The sequence below is a fragment of the Palaemon carinicauda genome, chromosome 36 (genome assembly GCF_036898095.1).
Source record: "Palaemon carinicauda isolate YSFRI2023 chromosome 36, ASM3689809v2, whole genome shotgun sequence".
NCBI lineage: Eukaryota > Metazoa > Arthropoda > Malacostraca > Decapoda > Palaemonidae > Palaemon > Palaemon carinicauda.
Window position 1 is genome coordinate 19,711,830 of NC_090760.1, and position 20,780 is coordinate 19,732,609.

General features: G+C 38.5%; 1 protein-coding gene across 2 annotated transcripts; it reads left to right on the forward strand.

The window, feature by feature from the left end:
* Positions 1 to 566: 566 nt before the first annotated feature.
* Positions 567 to 19,039, forward strand: LOC137628800 (cytochrome P450 4C1-like). Of its 2 annotated transcripts, none has more exons than XM_068360018.1 (12): positions 567 to 660; positions 2,132 to 2,267; positions 3,749 to 3,830; positions 13,038 to 13,153; positions 13,285 to 13,375; positions 14,064 to 14,249; positions 15,418 to 15,487; positions 15,656 to 15,870; positions 16,321 to 16,499; positions 16,641 to 16,809; positions 17,178 to 17,357; positions 18,649 to 19,039. In XM_068360018.1, exons 2-12 carry the CDS (start codon positions 2,154 to 2,156, stop codon positions 18,813 to 18,815), a joined length of 1,569 nt encoding a protein of 522 aa, XP_068216119.1. In that variant the 5' UTR covers positions 567 to 660; positions 2,132 to 2,153; the 3' UTR covers positions 18,816 to 19,039. The 2 variants fall into 2 exon arrangements, with proteins under 2 accessions (XP_068216119.1, XP_068216120.1); XM_068360019.1 differs by having other exon boundaries at positions 590 to 672.
* Positions 19,040 to 20,780: the final 1,741 nt, after the last annotated feature.

The window sequence follows — 20,780 nt, forward strand, 5'->3', positions numbered from 1 at the left end:
TATATACCTCCTGTAAACTTAATCAGGCATATGCCTGTAACCGGATAATATCTGGAGCTAATTTGCTAAATATATTCATATATATATAAATATATATATATATATATATATATATATATATATATATATATATATATATATATATATATATGTGTGTGTGTGTGTGTGTGTGTGTGTGTATATTCATACTGTATATATATACATATATATATATATATATATATATATATATATATATATATATATATATATATATGTATATATATACATATTCATATAAATCACCTGCAAATCTTAACCAGAACTATGCTTGTAACCAGATTTTGTACTATCTATGCCTAATTATGTTCTATATAATTATATATGTCACCCGCAAAACTAGGTCAGAACTATACCTGTAATCATATACAGTACTAACTGGAGCTAATTTGTGAAAAATAAGTTTTTTGTATTTTGTACTATGTATGGACTCAGTGTTTTTCTTTCTGGACTCAATATTTTTCTTTCCGGTATCATCCAGTTATGTATCGATCTAGATAAAGAACCAAGTGCCAGTAGAGATATGAATTAAGTTTCTCGCTCTCTGCAAGAAGATAATGATAATTTCCTGCCGGCCGTGCATCTGCTTACATGAAAGCAAAGAGTTCCCAGTCCTTTTGGGTGAGTTTTAAGGTAAGGTTTTCTCGTACTTGCAGAATTAATTGTTTTGTACCAACCGTGTGTCACACGATCTTACATAATTCATTTTGTATATATTATGCTTGTATCTTCGCTCTTCCATCGCACTAAAAAGAACCAGAATAAACATGTCTGCGTTTCTCCTATGTAACATTGTCTGTTTCTCGAACATGTAATTTCCTGTTGCCTTGAGGTTTTGTATATATAGGAGAGTGTTCTATAATAAATTAACTCAGTTGCTTTCACACTGCCTTTGAGTTCACAACCTTCTCTCGGCCCGTCACATTGGTCACTCCAGGGTCACCAATGTGACGGGCCGAGAGAAGGTTGTGAACCCCGTCACAGTTTTATATATGGACATAGTTAATAATATGAAGTGAAAACTAAATAAACGAGCTCTAACTTAAATATTTACCAGTATATACTGTATAGTGAACAAAAATCACACAATTTCAATTTAAGATATTTTGAAAATATAAAGATAATGAACGGCCATAGGCATACAAAATACCATCGTCTCAGATGAGTTTTTACACCAAACCAGACACTCTGCCTTAAACTTCACTTTCATTATCAAAATCATAAACAATTTTCAACACCCCATCATCTTTAGTACCTCTTACATAGGCAAATAAATGTCACATGCAGCTTTATATCTGCCCTTTCAAAAGTCTAAACCCTCTCAGAAAAAAGCTCTTGGTCCACACACGTTTTGTAAACCTTTACTGACAATCTTTGTCTGTCTATGTTACTTTCTCAATTCAAATTCGGCCTCTTGTTCATCATATAAAGTTTTGACCCTACAATGCATGGAGTGACCTTTCTCACCTTTACCTTTCTACAAGGAAATAATTTTTCCCTCCCAGTTACTCATTTTGGATCCCTTTCCTTATACAAACATATATTACACGATTTCTTCTACCATTAGCGTGCTTTTTTCCCATTCGTATGGGATAACACCTCGATCAGTAACACAATCTACCTATCACCATTATTTGTCACCATTTCACTCGTAATGCTCCCAGGTAAGAATTTTAACAATATCAGGACGTAATGGACTCCTAAAAGAGAGAGAGAGAGAGAGAGAGAGAGAGAGAGAGAGAGAGAGAGAGAGAGAGAGAGAGAGAGAGAGAGAGAGAGAGAGAGAGAGAGAGTTTTCATATGTATTAAACTATCACAACTGTAATACCACTATTATTTGTGTCACCATTTCACTCGTAATGCTCCCACGTAAAAATCTTAACAATATCAGGACGTAATGGACTCCTAAGAGAGAGAGAGAGAGAGAGAGAGAGAGAGAGAGAGAGAGAGAGAGAGAGAGAGAGAGAGAGAGAGAGAGAGAGAGAGTTTTCATATGTGTTTATCACAGCTGTAAAGGCCTTCAATACTAAATACAACAAAGAAAAATTATTCCGTCCAGTCACGAGATTCAATATTAATTCTTATTTCATAGGTTAACGAGACGATAAAGCACAATGGCCTGGCTACGAGTAGGTGAAACCAGCTTGGGGCCTGGTGCTATTGCCCTGGCAAGCCTAATCCCTCTTCTGATAGTATTCCTCAACTGGATTATCAAAAGAAGACGAGAGGTATGTGACGTTAAATCATATTACTGTAGTTATTAGTATAATTTTACATGCACCCTTGCATTTCATGAATTAAAAGGATCTTCCTTTAACACCTTCTATGCAACCTCTTTCTGAGTCATAGTTCATCTGAATTATACACCCTTTCCACTCACCTATCATCATCCATTCTTCCTACATCGCCGAACCATCTCAAGATAATCCCATGTTCTTTCACTTAATAATCATATTTACGACTTCATTGTATCCCCATGTAGCTTATAGCATTGCTAATAATAATAAATGGGGAGGGTTGGCGGCAGGAAAGGCATCCGGGCATGAAAAATTAGCCAAAACAACTATGGTCAGTGAGTATAATCAGAATAATAATAATAATAATAATAATAATAATAATAATAATAATAATAATAATAATCATTATTATTATTATTATTATTATTATTATTACCTTTTAAATTTTTCTTACGCACTATATACTTTTGGAAACTTTATCTAAACCAACATTTCAGTTCTATAAGGAAAAGCTAGCTAATCAGTCCGTTCATATATCTTCACTTTGTCTTCCGCAGACCATTCAAATTTCTTTCCACTTGTACAGGGAGATTAGATTTCATTTATGAATTAGAGCCACAATGGCTTGTGCAAGGGCCTTGTAGGCCATTCAGCACACATGTGCAGCTGGATGGCAAACCCAGCAAATACCCTATGAAGTATGGAGGAAGCAGGAATGGAGGTATAACAAAAGGATGAAGGGGCGTTGCAAAGGTACAGAGAAAAGGATGACGACAGGTTAACGAATGGCGTATAATACAGCATAACATCAGTCTATCAAGGAAGGATGGACATCTTAGAACGGGATGTGTTTCACGATTAATATGAAAATGTTAAAGGCTTAATATGCTGATAATAAGCCTTACAAATTAAAAAAACCGCTGAGACTGTGAAAATTCATTGTACATGTTTCATCTTTGTTATAGCAGTTGAGAGATGAAATTGATAGTTACTTTCTTTGATCCTACCGAGCTTCTCCTGTATAACACAGACAATCTGGTGACTAAAATATCATTAATTATTTCTATCTCACACTGGGATTGAACCCAGAACTCTTCTAATAAAAGGTTGAGGGCTCTATCAACTGATATCACAGAGATCATGGGAAAAAACTGGAACCTAAGAACCACGTCACTTACAGTAATTAGTTTTCTTGGTGAGCTACTGCCTTGAATATCAATTCCTAGCTCGTCTACACACCAGCTGACACAACCAATAGCATTTTATTCCAATTACCCTCCTGGGTGAATATGAGGACAGAGATTCAGTTGTAATATGATTGCATTAGATTGGAGTATAATTTTCAAGCCAGAGGCCAGGCACTAGGACCGGCGAGGTCTTTCAGCGGCCATGAAATTTAATTCTACAATGGAAGCATTTTTGCCTTAAATTTCCACCATATTTATCAATATTAACAACAAATACATTTTCAGGTAAATATGATCACTAAGATTCCAGGCCCTGAAAAGTTCTCAGTGTTCGAATACTCCAAGATGTTTGGCACCAGTGCTTCAGGTGAGGTTCTGTTCAGCTTTCTAATTCAATTTTACCATTTATTTCTTGTTTTTTTTAACCAAACTGTCCTTAAGAAACATGTTACCATACTGCTCACTAGTGATAACTTGTGATTTCATACAGGTAAATTGAACATCAAGAACAATATTAGGAATTATGTACAAAACTGAAGAACCAGAAAGAGGATTAGTGAAATAACTATATATATATATATATATATATATATATATATATATATATATATATATATATATATATATATATATATAGACATATATATATATATATACATATATATATATATATATATATATATATATATATATATATATATATATATATATATACATATACATATACATATACATATATATATATATATATATATATATATATATATATATATATATATATATATACACATATATATATCTGTTTTACTGCCACAAGGATCACGTGACTTGGTATACGCAAAAGCCAGTAGGAAATAATAAAAAGCTTTAGTACCAAGCGCTTTCGTGCATTTGAATACACTTCTTCAGGGTACAATAAAAAGTGAGACATAGTTGAAGGACGTCAATAAGTAAAATAGGATAAAAACAAAAAAACTAAAATTTGTTTTGAACAGTAGAGAAATGATAGAAAAACATAGTCAGCTAACTAGCATTGTCAAACACTCAAACAACCCACAGCCAAAATTTGTACTTGATGTCTAACGCACTATTCGTTCACATGAATGAATATAATCACTTGATGGACTGGAAGAAATCTAAAGAGCTGCTATTTTGTAAAGATGTTGTGAAGAGAAATATTATAGAATCAAGTATTATTAAGATAAAGTCGGATTGTGTTTTTAATATTAGTGCTGGTTTATATAAATTGGATAATTTCATCATGACCAATATTGTTCAACAATTAAGAATTATATAATTTGTGTTTACCTTTTTTATGTGTGTTTATGACCAGTTTCCGTTCAAGTACAAATTTTGGCTGTGGGTTGTTTGATTGTTTGACAATGCTAGTTAGCTGACTATGTTTTTCTATCATTTCTCTACTGTTCAAAACAAATTTTAGTTTTTTGTTTTTATCCTATTTTACTTATTGACGTCCTTCAACTATGTCTCACTTTTTATTGTACCCTGAAGAAGTGTATTAAAATGCACGAAAGCGCTTGGTACTAAAGCTTTTTATTATTTCCTACTGGCTTTTGCATATATATCTGTATATATATATATATATATATATATATATATATATATATATATATATATATATATATATATATATATATATATATATATATATATATATATATATATGTATATATGACTAATTCGTAGATAATTTGTATTTTTCCTAACGATACAAACCTTTAGCTATTTATTTGGGGTATTAGTTTCGGCGAAGCTGAAAGGACGAGCTATTAAAATTTTGGCGAGGGTTAACTACCCATTCTATTAGTTAGCGGGGTAGGGGGTTGTAGCTTGCTATCACTACTGCTCACACACCTGTGATTTAGCTCACTTTGCTTAGAGGTAGGACTTCAAGGGGGATAGGGCTAGTGGGTAAGTTTGTATAAATAGCTAAATGTTTGTATTGATAGAAAAAATACAAATTATCTACGAATTTGTCATTTGTTCCATAACTAAAATACAAACCTATGCTATTTATTAGTGGTGACTCTCCATTAGGAAGGGTAGATGTCCCTGCCAATCTGGCTTTTTGGCTTTACTCGGGGGCTCCTTATTTTGAATAGGTTTGTATAAAAAATAAGGAGTCCCTGCGCCTCGCTAAACCTTGCTACGCAAGGTCCGCGGCCTACGCAAGCTGTGCGTTGAGATATTTAGAAGAGTGACTATCCAGGTAAAAGTTATTCCAAGTCTTTGTAACCAAGACTTTCTCAATACCACGTCACCAGGGTATGGGGACGCAAGAGTATTAGCTTAAAACTAGGTTCACAAGGAAGTATGGTTTGCCTGCAGTGGTTTGAGATCAGCTTGTGCAGAGAACCAGGATGCTGCTTTACCCACGAGAGGGGAGGATGAATAAGAATAAGAGCTAGTCAAACCTTTTCATTTACGCAGACTAAAACCGGGTAACAGTGCCTCCAATAAGGAGCTTTAGGCATTATACCAGCTGTTGTGCAGCCACCTCAGGGCCGATAGAGGATGTATCAAGCCTCCTGTGGGTCACGTCTTGGAGGTAGTGAACTGTGAACATATTATGACATTTCCACACCCCAGCCTGTAGAAACTGCGTCACTGAGAAGTTTCTCTTGAATGCCAAGGACATAGCTACGCCCATGATATTGTGAGCTCTTGGGTGACGTGAAGGAGGAGGGTCTGGATTCAGGGCATGGTCTATGACCTTGCGAATCCAAGCAGAGATGGTGTTTTTAGTGACCTTCCTCTTGTTCTTCCCTGTGCTGATGAAAAGTGCAGGCAAACAGGGACGGGCTGCGGCTATTTTCTTGAGGTACAGCCTCAAACTCATAATTGGGTAGAGTAAGAGATGATCAGGGTCATCAGTTACAGAGCGGGGACTCATAGTCCGGAAGGAGTCAATCCGGCGACCTGCCACTCCCGGATTCTGAGTCTTGACTACAAACACAGGGATGAAGCTAAACGTTACCTCTTCCCATTCCCTTGAATGGGCGATATCGTATGAGAGACCATAAAATTCACTGACTCGCTTGGCCGAAGCCAAAGCTAGTAGGAACATCATCTTCCAAGTAAGATGGCGATCTGTTGCCTGGCATAATGGTTCATAGAGAGGTCTCTTTAGAGACCTGAGAACTAAATTTAGAACCACATTCCATGGGGAAAGTCTTACTTCAGACTGAGGACAGGTAAGTTCGTGACTCCATATGAGTAAGGAAAGTTCTAGCAATGAGGGAATGTCCATTCGGTTGAATCTCAGGGCGAGGCTAAAGGCTGAGCCTTTAACCGATGAGACTGAAAGGCGCATTTCCTCATGCATATACACGAGGAAATCTGCTATTACTGGAATACCAGCAACGAGAGGAGAGATACCCCTTCCATAACACCAACCACATAAGACTTTCCACTTTGCCAGGTAGACTGCTGCTGATGATTTCCGCAGGTATCCAGTCATCCTGCTCGCAACTTGTTGCGAAAATTCTCTCTGAGTGAGGAGATGCTGGAAAGTCTCCAGACGTGAAGCTGTAGCGAAGCTATGGCTTTGTGGAAAATGTTGGCATGTTGTTGTTTGAGTAGATCGTGTCGTGGAGGGAGTTCTCTTGGAGACTCCGCCAGGAGTTACAGAAAGTCCCGAAACCCTTTCGCATGATGCCACAGCGGAGCTATGAGAGTCATTGAGAGGTTGACCGATGTTCTGGCCTTGTTGAGTACCCTCTGCATCAGACAGAATGGGGAGGAAAGGCGTAAACGTCGATGTTGTCCCACCGTTGTTGGAATGCATCCTGCCAGAGAGCCTTGGGGTCTGGAACTGGGAAGCAGTACAATGGGAGCTTGAAATTCAGGGCCGTTGCGAAGAGATCCACAGTCGGAGAACCCCACAAAGTCAGGACTTTGTTGGCTACTAGATGATCCAAAGACCACTCGGTACTCACTATCTGAAATGCTCTGCTCAGGTTGTCGGCAAGCACATTCCTTTAGCCTGGAATGAAGCATGCTGATAGTGGTATCGAGTGAATCTCAGCCCATCTCAGTATCTCTTCTGCAAGACTGGATAGGGGTTGCAAAAAGGTACCTCCTTGTTTGTAGATGTAAGACACTACTGTGGTGTTGTCGCTTATCACTACCATTGAGTGGCCCGCCAGAAACTGGTGGACCTGTTGAAGGGCCAGTAAGACAGCCTTCATCTCTACGTGATTTATGTGGAGATACTCATCCGACTCTGACCAGAGGCCTGAGGTCGTGTGGTGCAGCACGTGGGCCCCCAACCTTTTTTATAAAGCATCTGAGAACAGTATCAAATCTGGGGGGAAGACAAGAAGATCCATTCCCTTTCGTAGGTTCTCATCTGACATCCACCATTCGAGGTCCGTCTGCTCCGCTGATCCCATATGTCCGGGGAGTCAAAAGCCTGATTCCACCGGGACTTGAATCGCCACTGGAGAGATCAAATCCTGAGGCGACCATTGGGAATTAGACGGGCCAGAGATGAAAGGTGTCCGAGAAAACGTAGCCATGTCTGGACTGGAAGTTCTTCTCGTTTGAGAAAGAGTCTTGCGACCTTTCTCAGCCTCGTTATCCTGTCGTCTGATGGGAAGGCTTCGTGGAGATTAGCGTCTAATATTATGCCTAGGTACACCAGTCTCTGTGCAGGAAGCAGGGAGGACTTCTCAAGGTTTACCATGATCCCAAGATCTTGGCAAAGTCTCAGAATTTTGTCTGGGTGTTGAAGAAGGGTTGACACCGAGTCCACTAGGATTAGCCAGTCATCCAGATAATGGAGGACATGAATGCCAATCCTGTGTGCCCAAGATGATACTAGAGTGAACACTCTGGTGAAGACTTGAGATGCTGTGGAAAGACCAAAGCACAGCACCTTGAACTGGTATTTCCTGTTGTCTAGGCTGAATCTTTTGTACTTCCTTGAAGACGGATGGATTGGGATCTGGAAGTACGCGTCCTTTAGGTCCAGTGTGCACATACACACCCGTAGTCTTGCCGCTTGTCTTACTGTGTCTGCCATCTCCAAGCTGAACAGCATTTTCTTGACAAACTTGTTCAGAGCTGAGAGGTTGATGACGGGTCTCCAGCCTCCAGATGCCTTTTTCACAAGAGTCAACTGAAGAAGCCTGGGGACTCATCTAGGACCTCCTGGAGAGCACCCTTATTCAACAGGGTCTGGACTTCTGCCCGCAGGGCTAGCCCTTTTGCTGATCCCATCGCAAAAGCGTCTATTGACACTGGATTCCTGATCAGGAGAGGGAGAGATGTTGTGAAGGCGATGTGATACCCTGAACGAATCACAGAGATTGTCCAAGGTTTGGCCCAGAATTGCTTCCACCTGTCCCAGCAACTTTGTAGGCGTCTCCCCACTGGTGGACAAGCGAAGGAATGCCTTTCCTAGAATTTGTGGTATCAGCAGCTCCCTTTAGGAAATTTTCCTCCCCTGGAGGACTTAGTACCTATCCCGTCTTTGGTCGGAAAGGGCTTTTTCGTCACCGCTGTCTTCGCTGTTGTCTTATTCATCGTGGTCTTCGTTGGACGAGATGGCCAAGGAACTGGTGGTTTATAGGGCTCAGATGTCAAAGCCCTATGGAGGAGGGAGTCCTCGTGGGACTTCCTCCATCTCTCAGCAGCATGTTCCACGTCCTTTTGTTAAAAAAAGAGAGGATCTCTCTAGAGAGGAGTTCCTGAGCCTAGCAATCTTGGCATTCAGAACCTGCTGATGGAATCTCTCAGACAGCATCTTGACATTTCAGAATGGTGTTCGCCCATAAGTTCAAGACTTGATGGCAAATAACTCTTTGGTGCAAGTTCCTGGGAGAAGGAAGGTTTCCATTGCTTTCGTGGTGCGTTCCTTGGAGAAATCCTTGTTCCACACCAGGATTCCCAGGGTCCCAAACCAAAGATCAGGCCACGAAGTAGCCTGCATGGCATACTTCGTGACTTTCTCCTGGTTGAGGATCTCAGATGCCGAGAACAAGACCTGACGGCTGGAGAGCCTCTCTAGAGAGACTCTCTTGGTGAGCTCTTCAGGAGAGTGATGGAGAGGAAGAGCTGGACGAGGCTCGTCCAAGATCTCGAAATATCTCCTGTGCTGGACGCGAGGAAGTGGGAGAAGCACGGCCGTAGAGCCGGAACGTTGGGAGGAGGACAGCTCGGAGAGCTGATGGGCAATTTTACCCCGGGCACCCTTTAACCCGTGAGACCAGGGCAAGGCTGGACTGGTCTTTGAGGGCTTCTGAGTGCCAAAGACACGGTCTAAGACTGTGCCTTTGCCTTCTTGTGTGTTTATCGCCGAGTCAGTAAACCCACTGAGTACCCTAATAAGAGTCAGGACTTGCCAGAATGCATGTTCTAACTCTTTTTGCTCCCCCTCCGAAGTGGAACTAGCAGCGAAGTCTCCTTTTTCTACCCCAGTGAGCTCCTCTCAGGGTGGGTCGTGGGCATCCTTGGAGTGACTGCTGGTACCTACAGGCCTGGAGGTCCTTGAAGAGGACTTTGGAAGAGTCTTTGAGCACTTTGACTCCTTTCTAGGAAGGAGGAAGGACTCAAGCATCGAAGGCCGGATGGGATTGTCCCTCTTGATTTCCGTCGGTAGTGGAGAACTCTCTGTGTGAGGGGAAACTTCCTCCGAAGGTGGAAGGGAGGAAGTCCGAGCCTCGCACGACTCACTCAGCAGAGGTGAGGTAGGAGAGTGTCCGGCGGAAGAGACAGGAAGAACAGGGGATGTGATCACGTCTGAGACTCCTCTTTTCTTTTCCTCTTCAAGGAAGGAGAACCAAGGTTCCTCACGGTAGGCCTGCTGTTGCCACTGGATGGAAGATCAGTGACGAGTGAGATGACATGGCAGGCCTGAAGGCTTGCACTACTGCTCTGACCATGGCACTGAACCAAGGCTGTTTGCTGACTGATGCATTGTCAGAAAGATCCCCTGAAGGGAAATGAACTGAAGGTTCTCTGTGAGGAGTCTCTACCGATGTTTGTGGTGGTGGGTCCGCCTTTTAAGATCAAATCTTCGGTATCTTGAACCCTTCTGTGGAGCCTCCTTTCCCTTTCCCATATAGTCGGGCTGTAATGCATTTGCAGGGAGGGGGAATGGGGCGATGGTGACCTGTCACAATCTCTATTTTGAAGTTCCTTATGGTGTTTTGAAGCCTAGAGAACCTGCTCTGAGGTTTCGTGCAAGTGCGCAGGAGAGCATTGGTGAGCGCTGGCAAGCCGGAGAGCGCTTGCGTGCAGGAGAGTGATGGCGCGCAGGTAAATGGGAGTGCGCAGGTGAATGCGGCCGCACAGGTAAGAGCTGGCGAGCTGAAGAGCACTGGCAACCTGGAGAGTGCTGTAGCGCAAAAGAGCGCTGATGTGAGGGAGAGCACTGGCGCAGAGGAGAGTGCTGGCGCTTAGGAGAGTGATGGTGTGCAGGAAAGTGCTTGCGAGTTGGAGAGCGCTGATGCGCAGGAGAACATCGCTTCACATGAGAGCACTGCCGAGTATGAGAGCGCAGCTGCGCAGGGGAGTGCTGACAAGTTGGAGAGCGCTGTTGCGCTGGCGAGCAAAGGTGCACTGGCGAGCTGGCAAACGCTGGTTCTTAGAACGGCGAGAAAGCACTGGAGATCGCGGGGTCATTGGAAGGCGCTGATGAGCAGGCGAGTGCTGATGCACCAAAGGTTGCTTAAGCGCTGGAGAGCAATGACGCTCTGGGAAGCATTGGAGTGCTGGAGGGCACTGACGTGATGTTGGTGAGCGCTGGTGCACTGAAGGGCGCTGGCGCGCTGGAGAGCGTTGGCGCGCAGCTAAACACTTAGGAAGTGCAGCACGAGCAGGCAGATGATGAACAGGAGACAGGAATGGCGAAGGCAAGTCAGCAGGCTGACATGAAGGATAGACTGAAACAGGGATGTGCCCTTTGGAAGGGGGAAGATCCTCCGAGGGGGATCGGGAATGATCCACAGAAGAGTCCAGGACCGAAGTCCAGGACCGAAGTCCGAGGACTAGTGGCAGCGTCATCAGGAGAAGTTCCAGGAACAGGTGAAGGCCGAGGGCCAGAAGACGACTGAAGCGGAAGCTCCTCTGTGGGAGAAGACTGCGAGGATGAGGCTTAAGAGCCGAAGAGGCACCTTTTCACTAATGGTGAAGGGCCACCTCCAAGGTCAAGCGGAGGGCTAGCTGTGTCAAAGATGCCCTCTGGGAGACGAGGGATCAGCAAGCTGACCTTTAGAAGCAGCAGTCCTCCGCAGAGGAATCTCTATGAGTGAACTTCCCCGAGAAGGAGAAACAAATTACGTAAGACTTCGTAATAAAATTGCGTGAAACAAAAAGTTAATTCTTAAAAATAACGTAAATTTACATGTAATGACTTGAATAAAGAATATAATGAAATTGACAACAAAAGTCTTACGTAATTTACATACCAAACTTATACCTACATGAGAGGAACTCAACTTAAGAGCTGGCTATTCACTTCAAATACAGAAATGAAATATATAAATAAAATACATGAATAAATTATTTACTCTACACTAAACCAACTTAGTAAGAGTATATATGTGTGTATATATATATATATATATATATATATATATATATATATATATATATATATATATATATATATATATATATATATATATATATATATATACACTCCTGTTTACTAAAGTTTGAAAACAAGGGATTCATTATCAACACTGTCAAAGGCAGCACTAAAATCAAGGCCAAATATATGAACTCCCTGACCACAATAAAATCATTTCTGTATAGCATTGGCAGTTGTAAGATGGACATCACAAGCTCCAAGGCCTTCGGGAAAGCCAGACTACAAACTAGGAACAGATGACTAGCTTCCCCATACCTATTTAGACGTTTTGACAAAAGACGTTCATTAGGTAATATGAGTTATGGAAATTGGGCAGTAATCAACTGGGTAAGACCTAGATTGTACTGAACAGATATAGGCCAAGTAGTATAAGACAGGAATGGCCTTATCATACAACTAGCGTGAGTGAGTCTGTAAGAAAAATATGAATCGCTTGATGTGTGAAAGGTGCATGATGGAGTGGAAGCTATAAAGGTGACTTACTTCTGTAAGGCCAGTTATCTGCTATATCAGCTTTTTGGGAAAAGTTATAAATTTTACACTGGCATTTCAAAGGCTCAAAAATCTTAAAAAATACAAGTTTATTAAAGTCCTGGAGTTTTAAAATGAAGTTCATAAGAAATCTCAAACTTACTGCAAAGATCATACTCCAAGTTACTAGGCATTCTGTTTTACAAGTACCATAACACAGCAGTAGCTATCACTAACTTTGAAGAAAGGAACAGAATAGATTCTGCTGAAACATGGTGCTGAATGAACTAACATACGCACCTAAAATAATAATTTAGTTTTAAAGTAATTTTTAGGGGCAATGGAATCACAATATGGATAGAGTTGTACCAGCTATAGATCGTGTATTTCCACATACTCTCTGTTAACAAGTATTATTAAATCCTTTCATAGGTTTCCAGATGGTATATCCGTAATCCTCTTTTATCTCCTTGCAAAATCTAGAAAACTTCCTCCTTCGTTCCGGCATGAGTTACATCTGGAGTTTTAAGGCTCCTTTGTATCAGATTAGGATGGGGTCAACATGCCGTGTGCACACCGTTAAAGCCAGGGCTGCAGAGGTGAGCTCAGTATTCTAGAACTATTTCATGATACCCAATTTTATTTTGGCTGATACAGAATATGATACATATGATGAACTACATTCAATTTGACGCCTGTAATTTCCCCCACTTGACATTCTTTTTTTCAGTTAATATTGAGCAATAGTAAGAACATAGACAAGTCCGATGGGTACAAATTCCTTCATCCATGGCTTGGTATTGGCCTTCTAACCTCTACAGGTGAGTAGGGTGGCAAGACTTAGCATGCTTTTCAATTGTTAAATATTTCATTCGTTACTTACTGTGATTTCACTTATCACTTGACATTCTGAAATAGAAGGCATGTTTTTTCACGGAAAAACTCATTATACTGTACTCTAATGTCCGTTCTTTTCCTATTTGAAAAACCTGGAGGTCTTTTGTCAGATATGCTACACAAACACATAATAGCAACAGTGTATCAAAAAAAAAAAAAAAAAAAAAAAAAAAAAAAAAAAAAAAAAAACTCAGGAAAAGCCTTTAATGAAGTCTTGATAATCCAAAGAAAGAAAATGTGCTGTACTGTACAGTATATACAGTATTTAAAGACAAAAATAGGCCACACATTGTTTACTCCCTAAAGCATCAACAATACACCGGACCACTTCCTCACTAACTTGCTTAGATCCATTATCACATAAACGAGACTTATAATGCCTCTTAAAGGCTGCAATACTGGTAAAAAAACTTTATGTATCTATTTTAATACCCAAATAAATATTAAACAGTTTGGGCTAGTTTCTTTAACTACATTGTTTTATGTGATTGAAATAGAGCATTTTGACCCTTTTCATCAGTTTAACATTAAAAAAAAGAATGCTTTAAAGTGGGACTTCTCACTTCTGAATGTCAAATGTAAACACTTTTATAAAACCTATTTTTCGTAAAGGAAAGAAATGGCAGGCGAGGAGGAAAATTCTGACCCCAGCTTTCCACTTCAAGATCTTGGAGGATTTCGTTAATGTCTTCAACGATCAAAGTAATACGTTAATCAAGATATTAAAAGAAAAAGCAGACGGGACTACATTCGATATTTTCCCTTACGTCACTCACTGTGCGCTGGACATAATATGTGGTAAGTTCTTATTTCTATTAAGAGACCCAAGCATCAAGTTTATTTTCGGAACTGAAAGTTTCTTTTTTATTTATTTAGAATGGTGTTAGGGGTATTGAAATTTAACCTTAAATACTGTTTAGATAATGTTACTTGCCAACCTCATCAAATTTATACATTAAATCCCTTAACATCAAATTTGCTGCATGTGACTACTAACATTCAAATTCGACAAACATTCACATTCTTTCAATAACCAGAATATTGGATAAAACAGCATCTATGAGTTCTATCACCATGTCAAGAAGAAAGTTAGAATACTTTATAAAGATAATATCTATCACTTTTCTAAAGCAAATTTATGAATAAAAAGTCATACTGTTCTTTAAGGCATTTCATGCAATGTTTGTGAAGAAATAAATAAAAAGCGAGAGAGGGGTGATGAGAAAATAGGCAATTTTGAATTTGGGATATATAGCCTAGTACCGGGACCTGTTAGTCCACTCCGCATCCAAGTGCAAGTCACGGGAAATCCTGTAGTTGTACTACAAAGTAAAAGTTGAAAAGAGGTTGGGCACCAAGAAAGATGAAAGGAAGGGGTAAAGTAGAAGAATATAAGGATAGTGTATCTAGGATCAGATGAGGGAACGCTACAAAGACTCTCAAGTGATGCCTAAAGAGGCGCATTGACGGTATAGTACTACCACGTTACGGGGCCATAGGTACCTTTGGCACCGACAAATTAAGACAACGATAAAATTTCCTCAAGATATAAATATAATTACAATATTCAAACAAAAATTTCAAGCAATGTCTTTTTGTCAAGGTAAGCCACATGAAAAATTCAAAGTTGAAAGTATACATCGTCACCCTCATAAACTAACTGCCTAAGTCATTTTCTCCACTTGTTGGGAAATTGAAAAAAAAACTTCTCATTTCCTAATTCTTTATATCATTGTGGTGAGCTTCAATTAACAAATTCTAATTCACAAATTCTTCTATTAAGAATTTGTGAATTGAAGCTCAAGACAATGATATAAAGAACTTGGAAATGAGAGGGGTTTTTTTATTTCCCAACAAGTGGAGAAAATGACTTTAGCAGTTAGTTTATGAGGGTGACGACATGGAAAACCGGCTTAACATCCCTTTTCTATGTCACTATCTGTATTTATTGGGTATTTATTTACAGAAACAGCAATGGGTTGTACAGTTTCTGCTCAGGAGGACCAGGACTCTGAATATGTGAAAACTTTGACTAAGTAAGTGTTTTATGACCTTAAAGCTTATTAATGCATTAGAAATGGTAGGCTTCCGTAAATTTATTGATATGGTTGGTACCCAAGATCTGATACTTTTGCTTCCATACCTAATTCAATATATGTAGCTCGTTTTATTCATATCAAGTTTTTAAATGCTAAATCACACAGGCTGACACGATTATTCCGGTTGAGAATCTCAAAGTTATGGCTACACATACCATTCATTTTCAAACTACTGGGCTACGCTAAACAGCAAGAAGAGTACCTGGCCATACTGCATGGATTTACTATTAAAGCCATCAGGGAAAGACGGAAAATGTATGAATCCCAGAAGAAAACAAATGCAGATGTCAACACTGACAAATGTGATATGGAATTCAGAGGTTAGTACTCTGCTGTTGTTGTTGTTGTTGTTGTTACTAGCTATACTACAACCCTAGTTGGAAAAGCAGGATGATGTAAGGCAAAGGACTACAAGGAAAAAATAGCCCAATCAGAAGAGGAAATAAGGAAATTTGAGAACATTTCATATTAATTTTGCACTAAAATCGTTGGGATATTAACAAATTGGTGCGATAAAATTCATATTTCAAATATAAATTATTTGCATTTAAAGTTGATTTATTTTCTTTGAGTGCTTGAATGTCTGAAAGATACTAAAATTGTATTCTTTTGCAGTAGGTCAGTGACAAGTCAATCTCATACCAGAAATTAGTTTAACCGACAAATAATCCATTTCAATACTTCTGTAAACTAGTGTCAAGTTGCCATGTTCTCATTTTACTTGAGACTTCCCTTTTCTTAATTTATTCAAACATTTCTCTCTTGTTAAGGAAAGAAGAAGTTACTGGCTTTTCTTGACCTCCTCCTTGAATACTCCGACAATGGTAATGTTTTGACCGATAAAGAAATTCAGGAAGAGGTCGATACATTTATGTTTGAGGGCCATGACACAACTGCAACCAGTATTAACTGGGTCTTGTATTTCATGGGTTATCATCCAGAGATTCAGGTGAGAAGTCTTTTCCGTATTTAATAATCTTAGTTTCTAACCAAAGATAGGCAATTGACTTGAAGAATTTTTGGGTGAAATAATCTTGGAATTCAATTTATGAGGCTGTATTATCATGCTCATTTTCATTCATTCTAACAGGAAAAGGTTTATCAAGAATTAACTTCAGTTCTGGGAGATTGCAATCAGCCATTAACTACGAATGACATCAGGCAGCTCACCTACTTAGAAAGATGCATCAAAGAATCACTTAGACTCTACCCTTCAGTACCGTTTATGGGCAGAAAACTATCCCAAGAAGTTGTCTTAGGTAAGGCTGTGTAGGATATCTTCGTATATGTTATTGAATAAAGGGAAAAAATGTCTAGAACTTGTGAAAACCCTTATGTGATATTATGCCAGCTTTCTTGTCTATACAGTATTGAATAGTTCAAATGTAGTTTAAGGCTGCCGGCACATGGAACAACACTTTTCAGTGGATGGTGGGTGCCACCGTTTTGAGGTGCCAGGAAAAAGTGGAGCGGGAAGCTTTGAACATCCCCACCACTATAAACTGACCTGTGCGCGGGCATCCATAGAAACACGCGATTCATTTTTCGCCACAAAACAGTGGCAGCCACTGTCCACTAAAAAGTGGCCCATGTGCAGGTGCCCTTACTCAGACTTACCTTTCTTCAGATGACTATATAATACCGGTTGGAACGGAGGTTCAGATTCCACCTTACACTCTTCATCGGGACCCAGAGCAATTCCCAAACCCTCAAGTCTTCGACCCTGATCGTTTCTTGCCAGAAAACAGCAAGGGACGACATCCATATGCCTACGTGCCCTTCAGTGCTGGGCCTAGAAATTGTATTGGTAAGTAGTAACTCTGTATCTTTGATAAAAAAAGCATCAGTTTGAAATTTATGTTATCTTTAAAACGTTAGTTTTCTAAACACTGTAACCCTCTACACCAGTTAGATTAAAATTGGATGCAAAAGAAAATATCTTTAGAAATGCATAAGTGACAAGTGAAATGAAAGTAGATTAAGAGCTGGTTTAAATAGAACAAAAGTAATCTATATTTACTGCATACTAAATTAAATTCAATATATTCTGTAATAATTTCTGAAGATTCCTAAGAGTAAATATTCCATTACAGTAACCAATTATCTCATATATTCAGCATCAGTACTGTACAGAATGAGTACCATTACTAATCATATCTCTATGCGAAATTATTAACAATTTTGCAACATTTTTTTATGAAGTAAAAATTTTCAGAACATTAATTTGATTTTCAAGGGTGAGGATTTTGAAACATGTTCTGAGACTACATTTTTTGCATAAGGCCCCCAAAGATTGTCTTTTTCATATTAATAGGGTTTCTCTTATGGAAATTGTGGAAGCTTTCGCTCATTCTTATTCAAAAACGAAAACTTGAATTTCACAAGTTTACCCTACATTAAAAGGATTCACTTATATAATATACTAACAGAAATTTGACCCAAATTGAATAACTGCTTAGGAATGATATTCATAGTTAATAGTAGAGAATTGTGAAGAAAAAAAAATGCCATTGAATACCACTAAAACTGCAAGTGTCCCAGTGTGTCAATAATAATAAGCCCTCCTGACAATGCTATCATTGTTAATGGTAGGAAATCTAAGAGACCCCTCTGGCAATTATTATTCTATGTTCATGTTGTACAGTACTATAGTCCATTTCTTTTAGCGATGCATATTTGCACCGACTCGCAGCGGTGCCCTTTTAGCTCGGAAAAGTTTCCGGATCGCTGATTGGTTGGACAAGATAATTCTAACCAATCAGCGATCAGGAAACTTTTCCGAGCTAAAAGGGCACCGCTGCGAGTCGGTGCAAATATGCATCGCTAAAAGAAATGGACTATAGCTGTAGAATAAGGAAATTCTTTCAGCAGAAGTTTTATTTAATTTATCATCATGAACGCCATCTCTCTATCTCATGTCACAGTACTCTATTTTCTCTCAGGACAAAAGGTATTCTATTTTGTGGAGGCCTGCGTGACATCAATATCCTTTCAATGCATGTGAATTACAAATAACAATAAACAAGTTAATCTAAGAATATTCAGGAAAAATACTATGCACAGAGACTAAACAAAGCTTGTCTTTTCCCATGATATAGGTCAGAAATTTGCCCTGATGGAGGAAAAGATAATTCTGTCCAAGATTCTAATGAACTTCCGAGTGGAAAGTACCGTCCGCAGAGAGGACCTCGTCATCTCAGCAGATCTCATCATAAGACCAGAGCATGGGAACTATCTTAAACTTTACCCTAGATCTATGGAATAAAATGGAAACATTGTGAAACTTTACCCTGGATCTATGGAATAAAATGGAAACATTGTGAAACTTTACCCTAGATCTATGGAATAAAATGGAAACATTGTGAAACTTTACCCTAGATCTATGGAATAAAATGGAAACATTGTGAAACTTTACCCTAGATCTATGGAATAAAATAGAAACATTGTGGAATTTTACCCTAGATCTATGGAATAAAATGGAAACATTGTGGAACTTTACCTAGATCTTTGGAATAAAATGGAAACATTGTGAAACTTTACCCAAGATCTATGGAATAAAATGGAAACATTGTGAAACTTTACCCAAGATCTATGGAATAAAATGGAAACAATGTGAAACTTTACCCAAGATCTATGGAATAAAATAGAAACATTGTGAAATTTTACCCTAGATCTGTGGAATAAAATGGAAACATTGTGGAACTTTACCCTAGATCTATGGAATAAAATAGAAACATTGTGGAATTTTACCCTAGATCTATGGAATAAAATGGAAACATTGTGGAACTTTACCTAGATCTTTGGAATAAAATGGAAACATTGTGAAACTTTACCCAAGATCTATGGAATAAAATGGAAACATTGTGGAACTTTACCCTAGATCTATGGAATAAAATGGAAACATTGTGAAACTTTACCCTAGATCTATGGAAACATTGTGAAATTTTACCCTAGATCTATGGAATAAAATGGAAACATTGTGGAACTTTACCCTAGATCTTTGGAATAAAATGGAAACATTGTGAAACTTTATCCTAGATCTATGGAATAAAAATGGAAACAGAAACTTTACCCTAGATCTATGGAATAAAATGGAAACAGAAACTTTACCCTAGATCTATGGAATAAAATGTTAACATTGTGAAACTTTACCCTAGATCTATGGAATAAAATGTTAACATTGTGAAACTTTACCCTAGATCTATGGAATAAAATGTTAACATTGTGAAACTTTATCCTAGATCTATGGAATAAAAATGGAAACAGAAACTTTACCCTAGATCTATGGAATAAAATGGAAACAGAAACTTTACCCTAGATCTATGGAATAAAATGTTAACATTGTGAAACTTTACCCTAGATCTATGGAATAAAATGTTAACATTGTGAAACTTTACCCTAGATCTATGGAATAAAATGGAAACAGAAACTTTACCCTAGATCTATGGAATAAAATGGAAACATTGTGAAATTTTACCCTGGATCTATGGAATAAAACGGAAATATTGTGAAATTTTACCATAGATCTATGGAATAAAATGGAAACATTGTGAAATTTTACCCTGGATCTATGGAATAAAACGGAATAGTATCACTGGAAACGATTTAGTTGTGTGATCAAAATATTATGGTGGACTCTAATTTAGATCTACGTGATAAACTCCCTAAGAATGACAAAGCCAAAAGACCAGACTGTAAAAGATAAGGCCATAAGATAGATATTATGCCAATCACATCAGATCTATAGCATCAAGTCACCGGAACTAATATGATTACATGATTATACACAATCCGACCCTAAAAAAAAAAAAAAAAAAAAAAAAAAAAAAAAATGAAAGAACTTAGTCGTTCATGAGATATGAACAATGAAATTATGCCCCCCAAACGTTCAGCCTCAGTAACAAATACATTATAATTACCTAAAGTAATGAGAAACAGAACTGTCGAAAACTTGACTTTGAATTTAAGTTACATGTTAACAATATAATTTAACAATAACAAACACTACAGAACCCTTAAGAAAATAAAAATAGAATTGTTTTTATTAATCAGATAGGCTATACTGAAGGTTATATCACCATAACAAGTTATAAGTATTGCCATAATAATAATAATAATATAAATATATATATCTCATTTAAAGAAAATTTTTGTACATATTTCTTAATCCTTTAACCATTAAGCCTTACACAATGTCTGGCGAAATTGGGAAAAATTTCATTTTACCAAA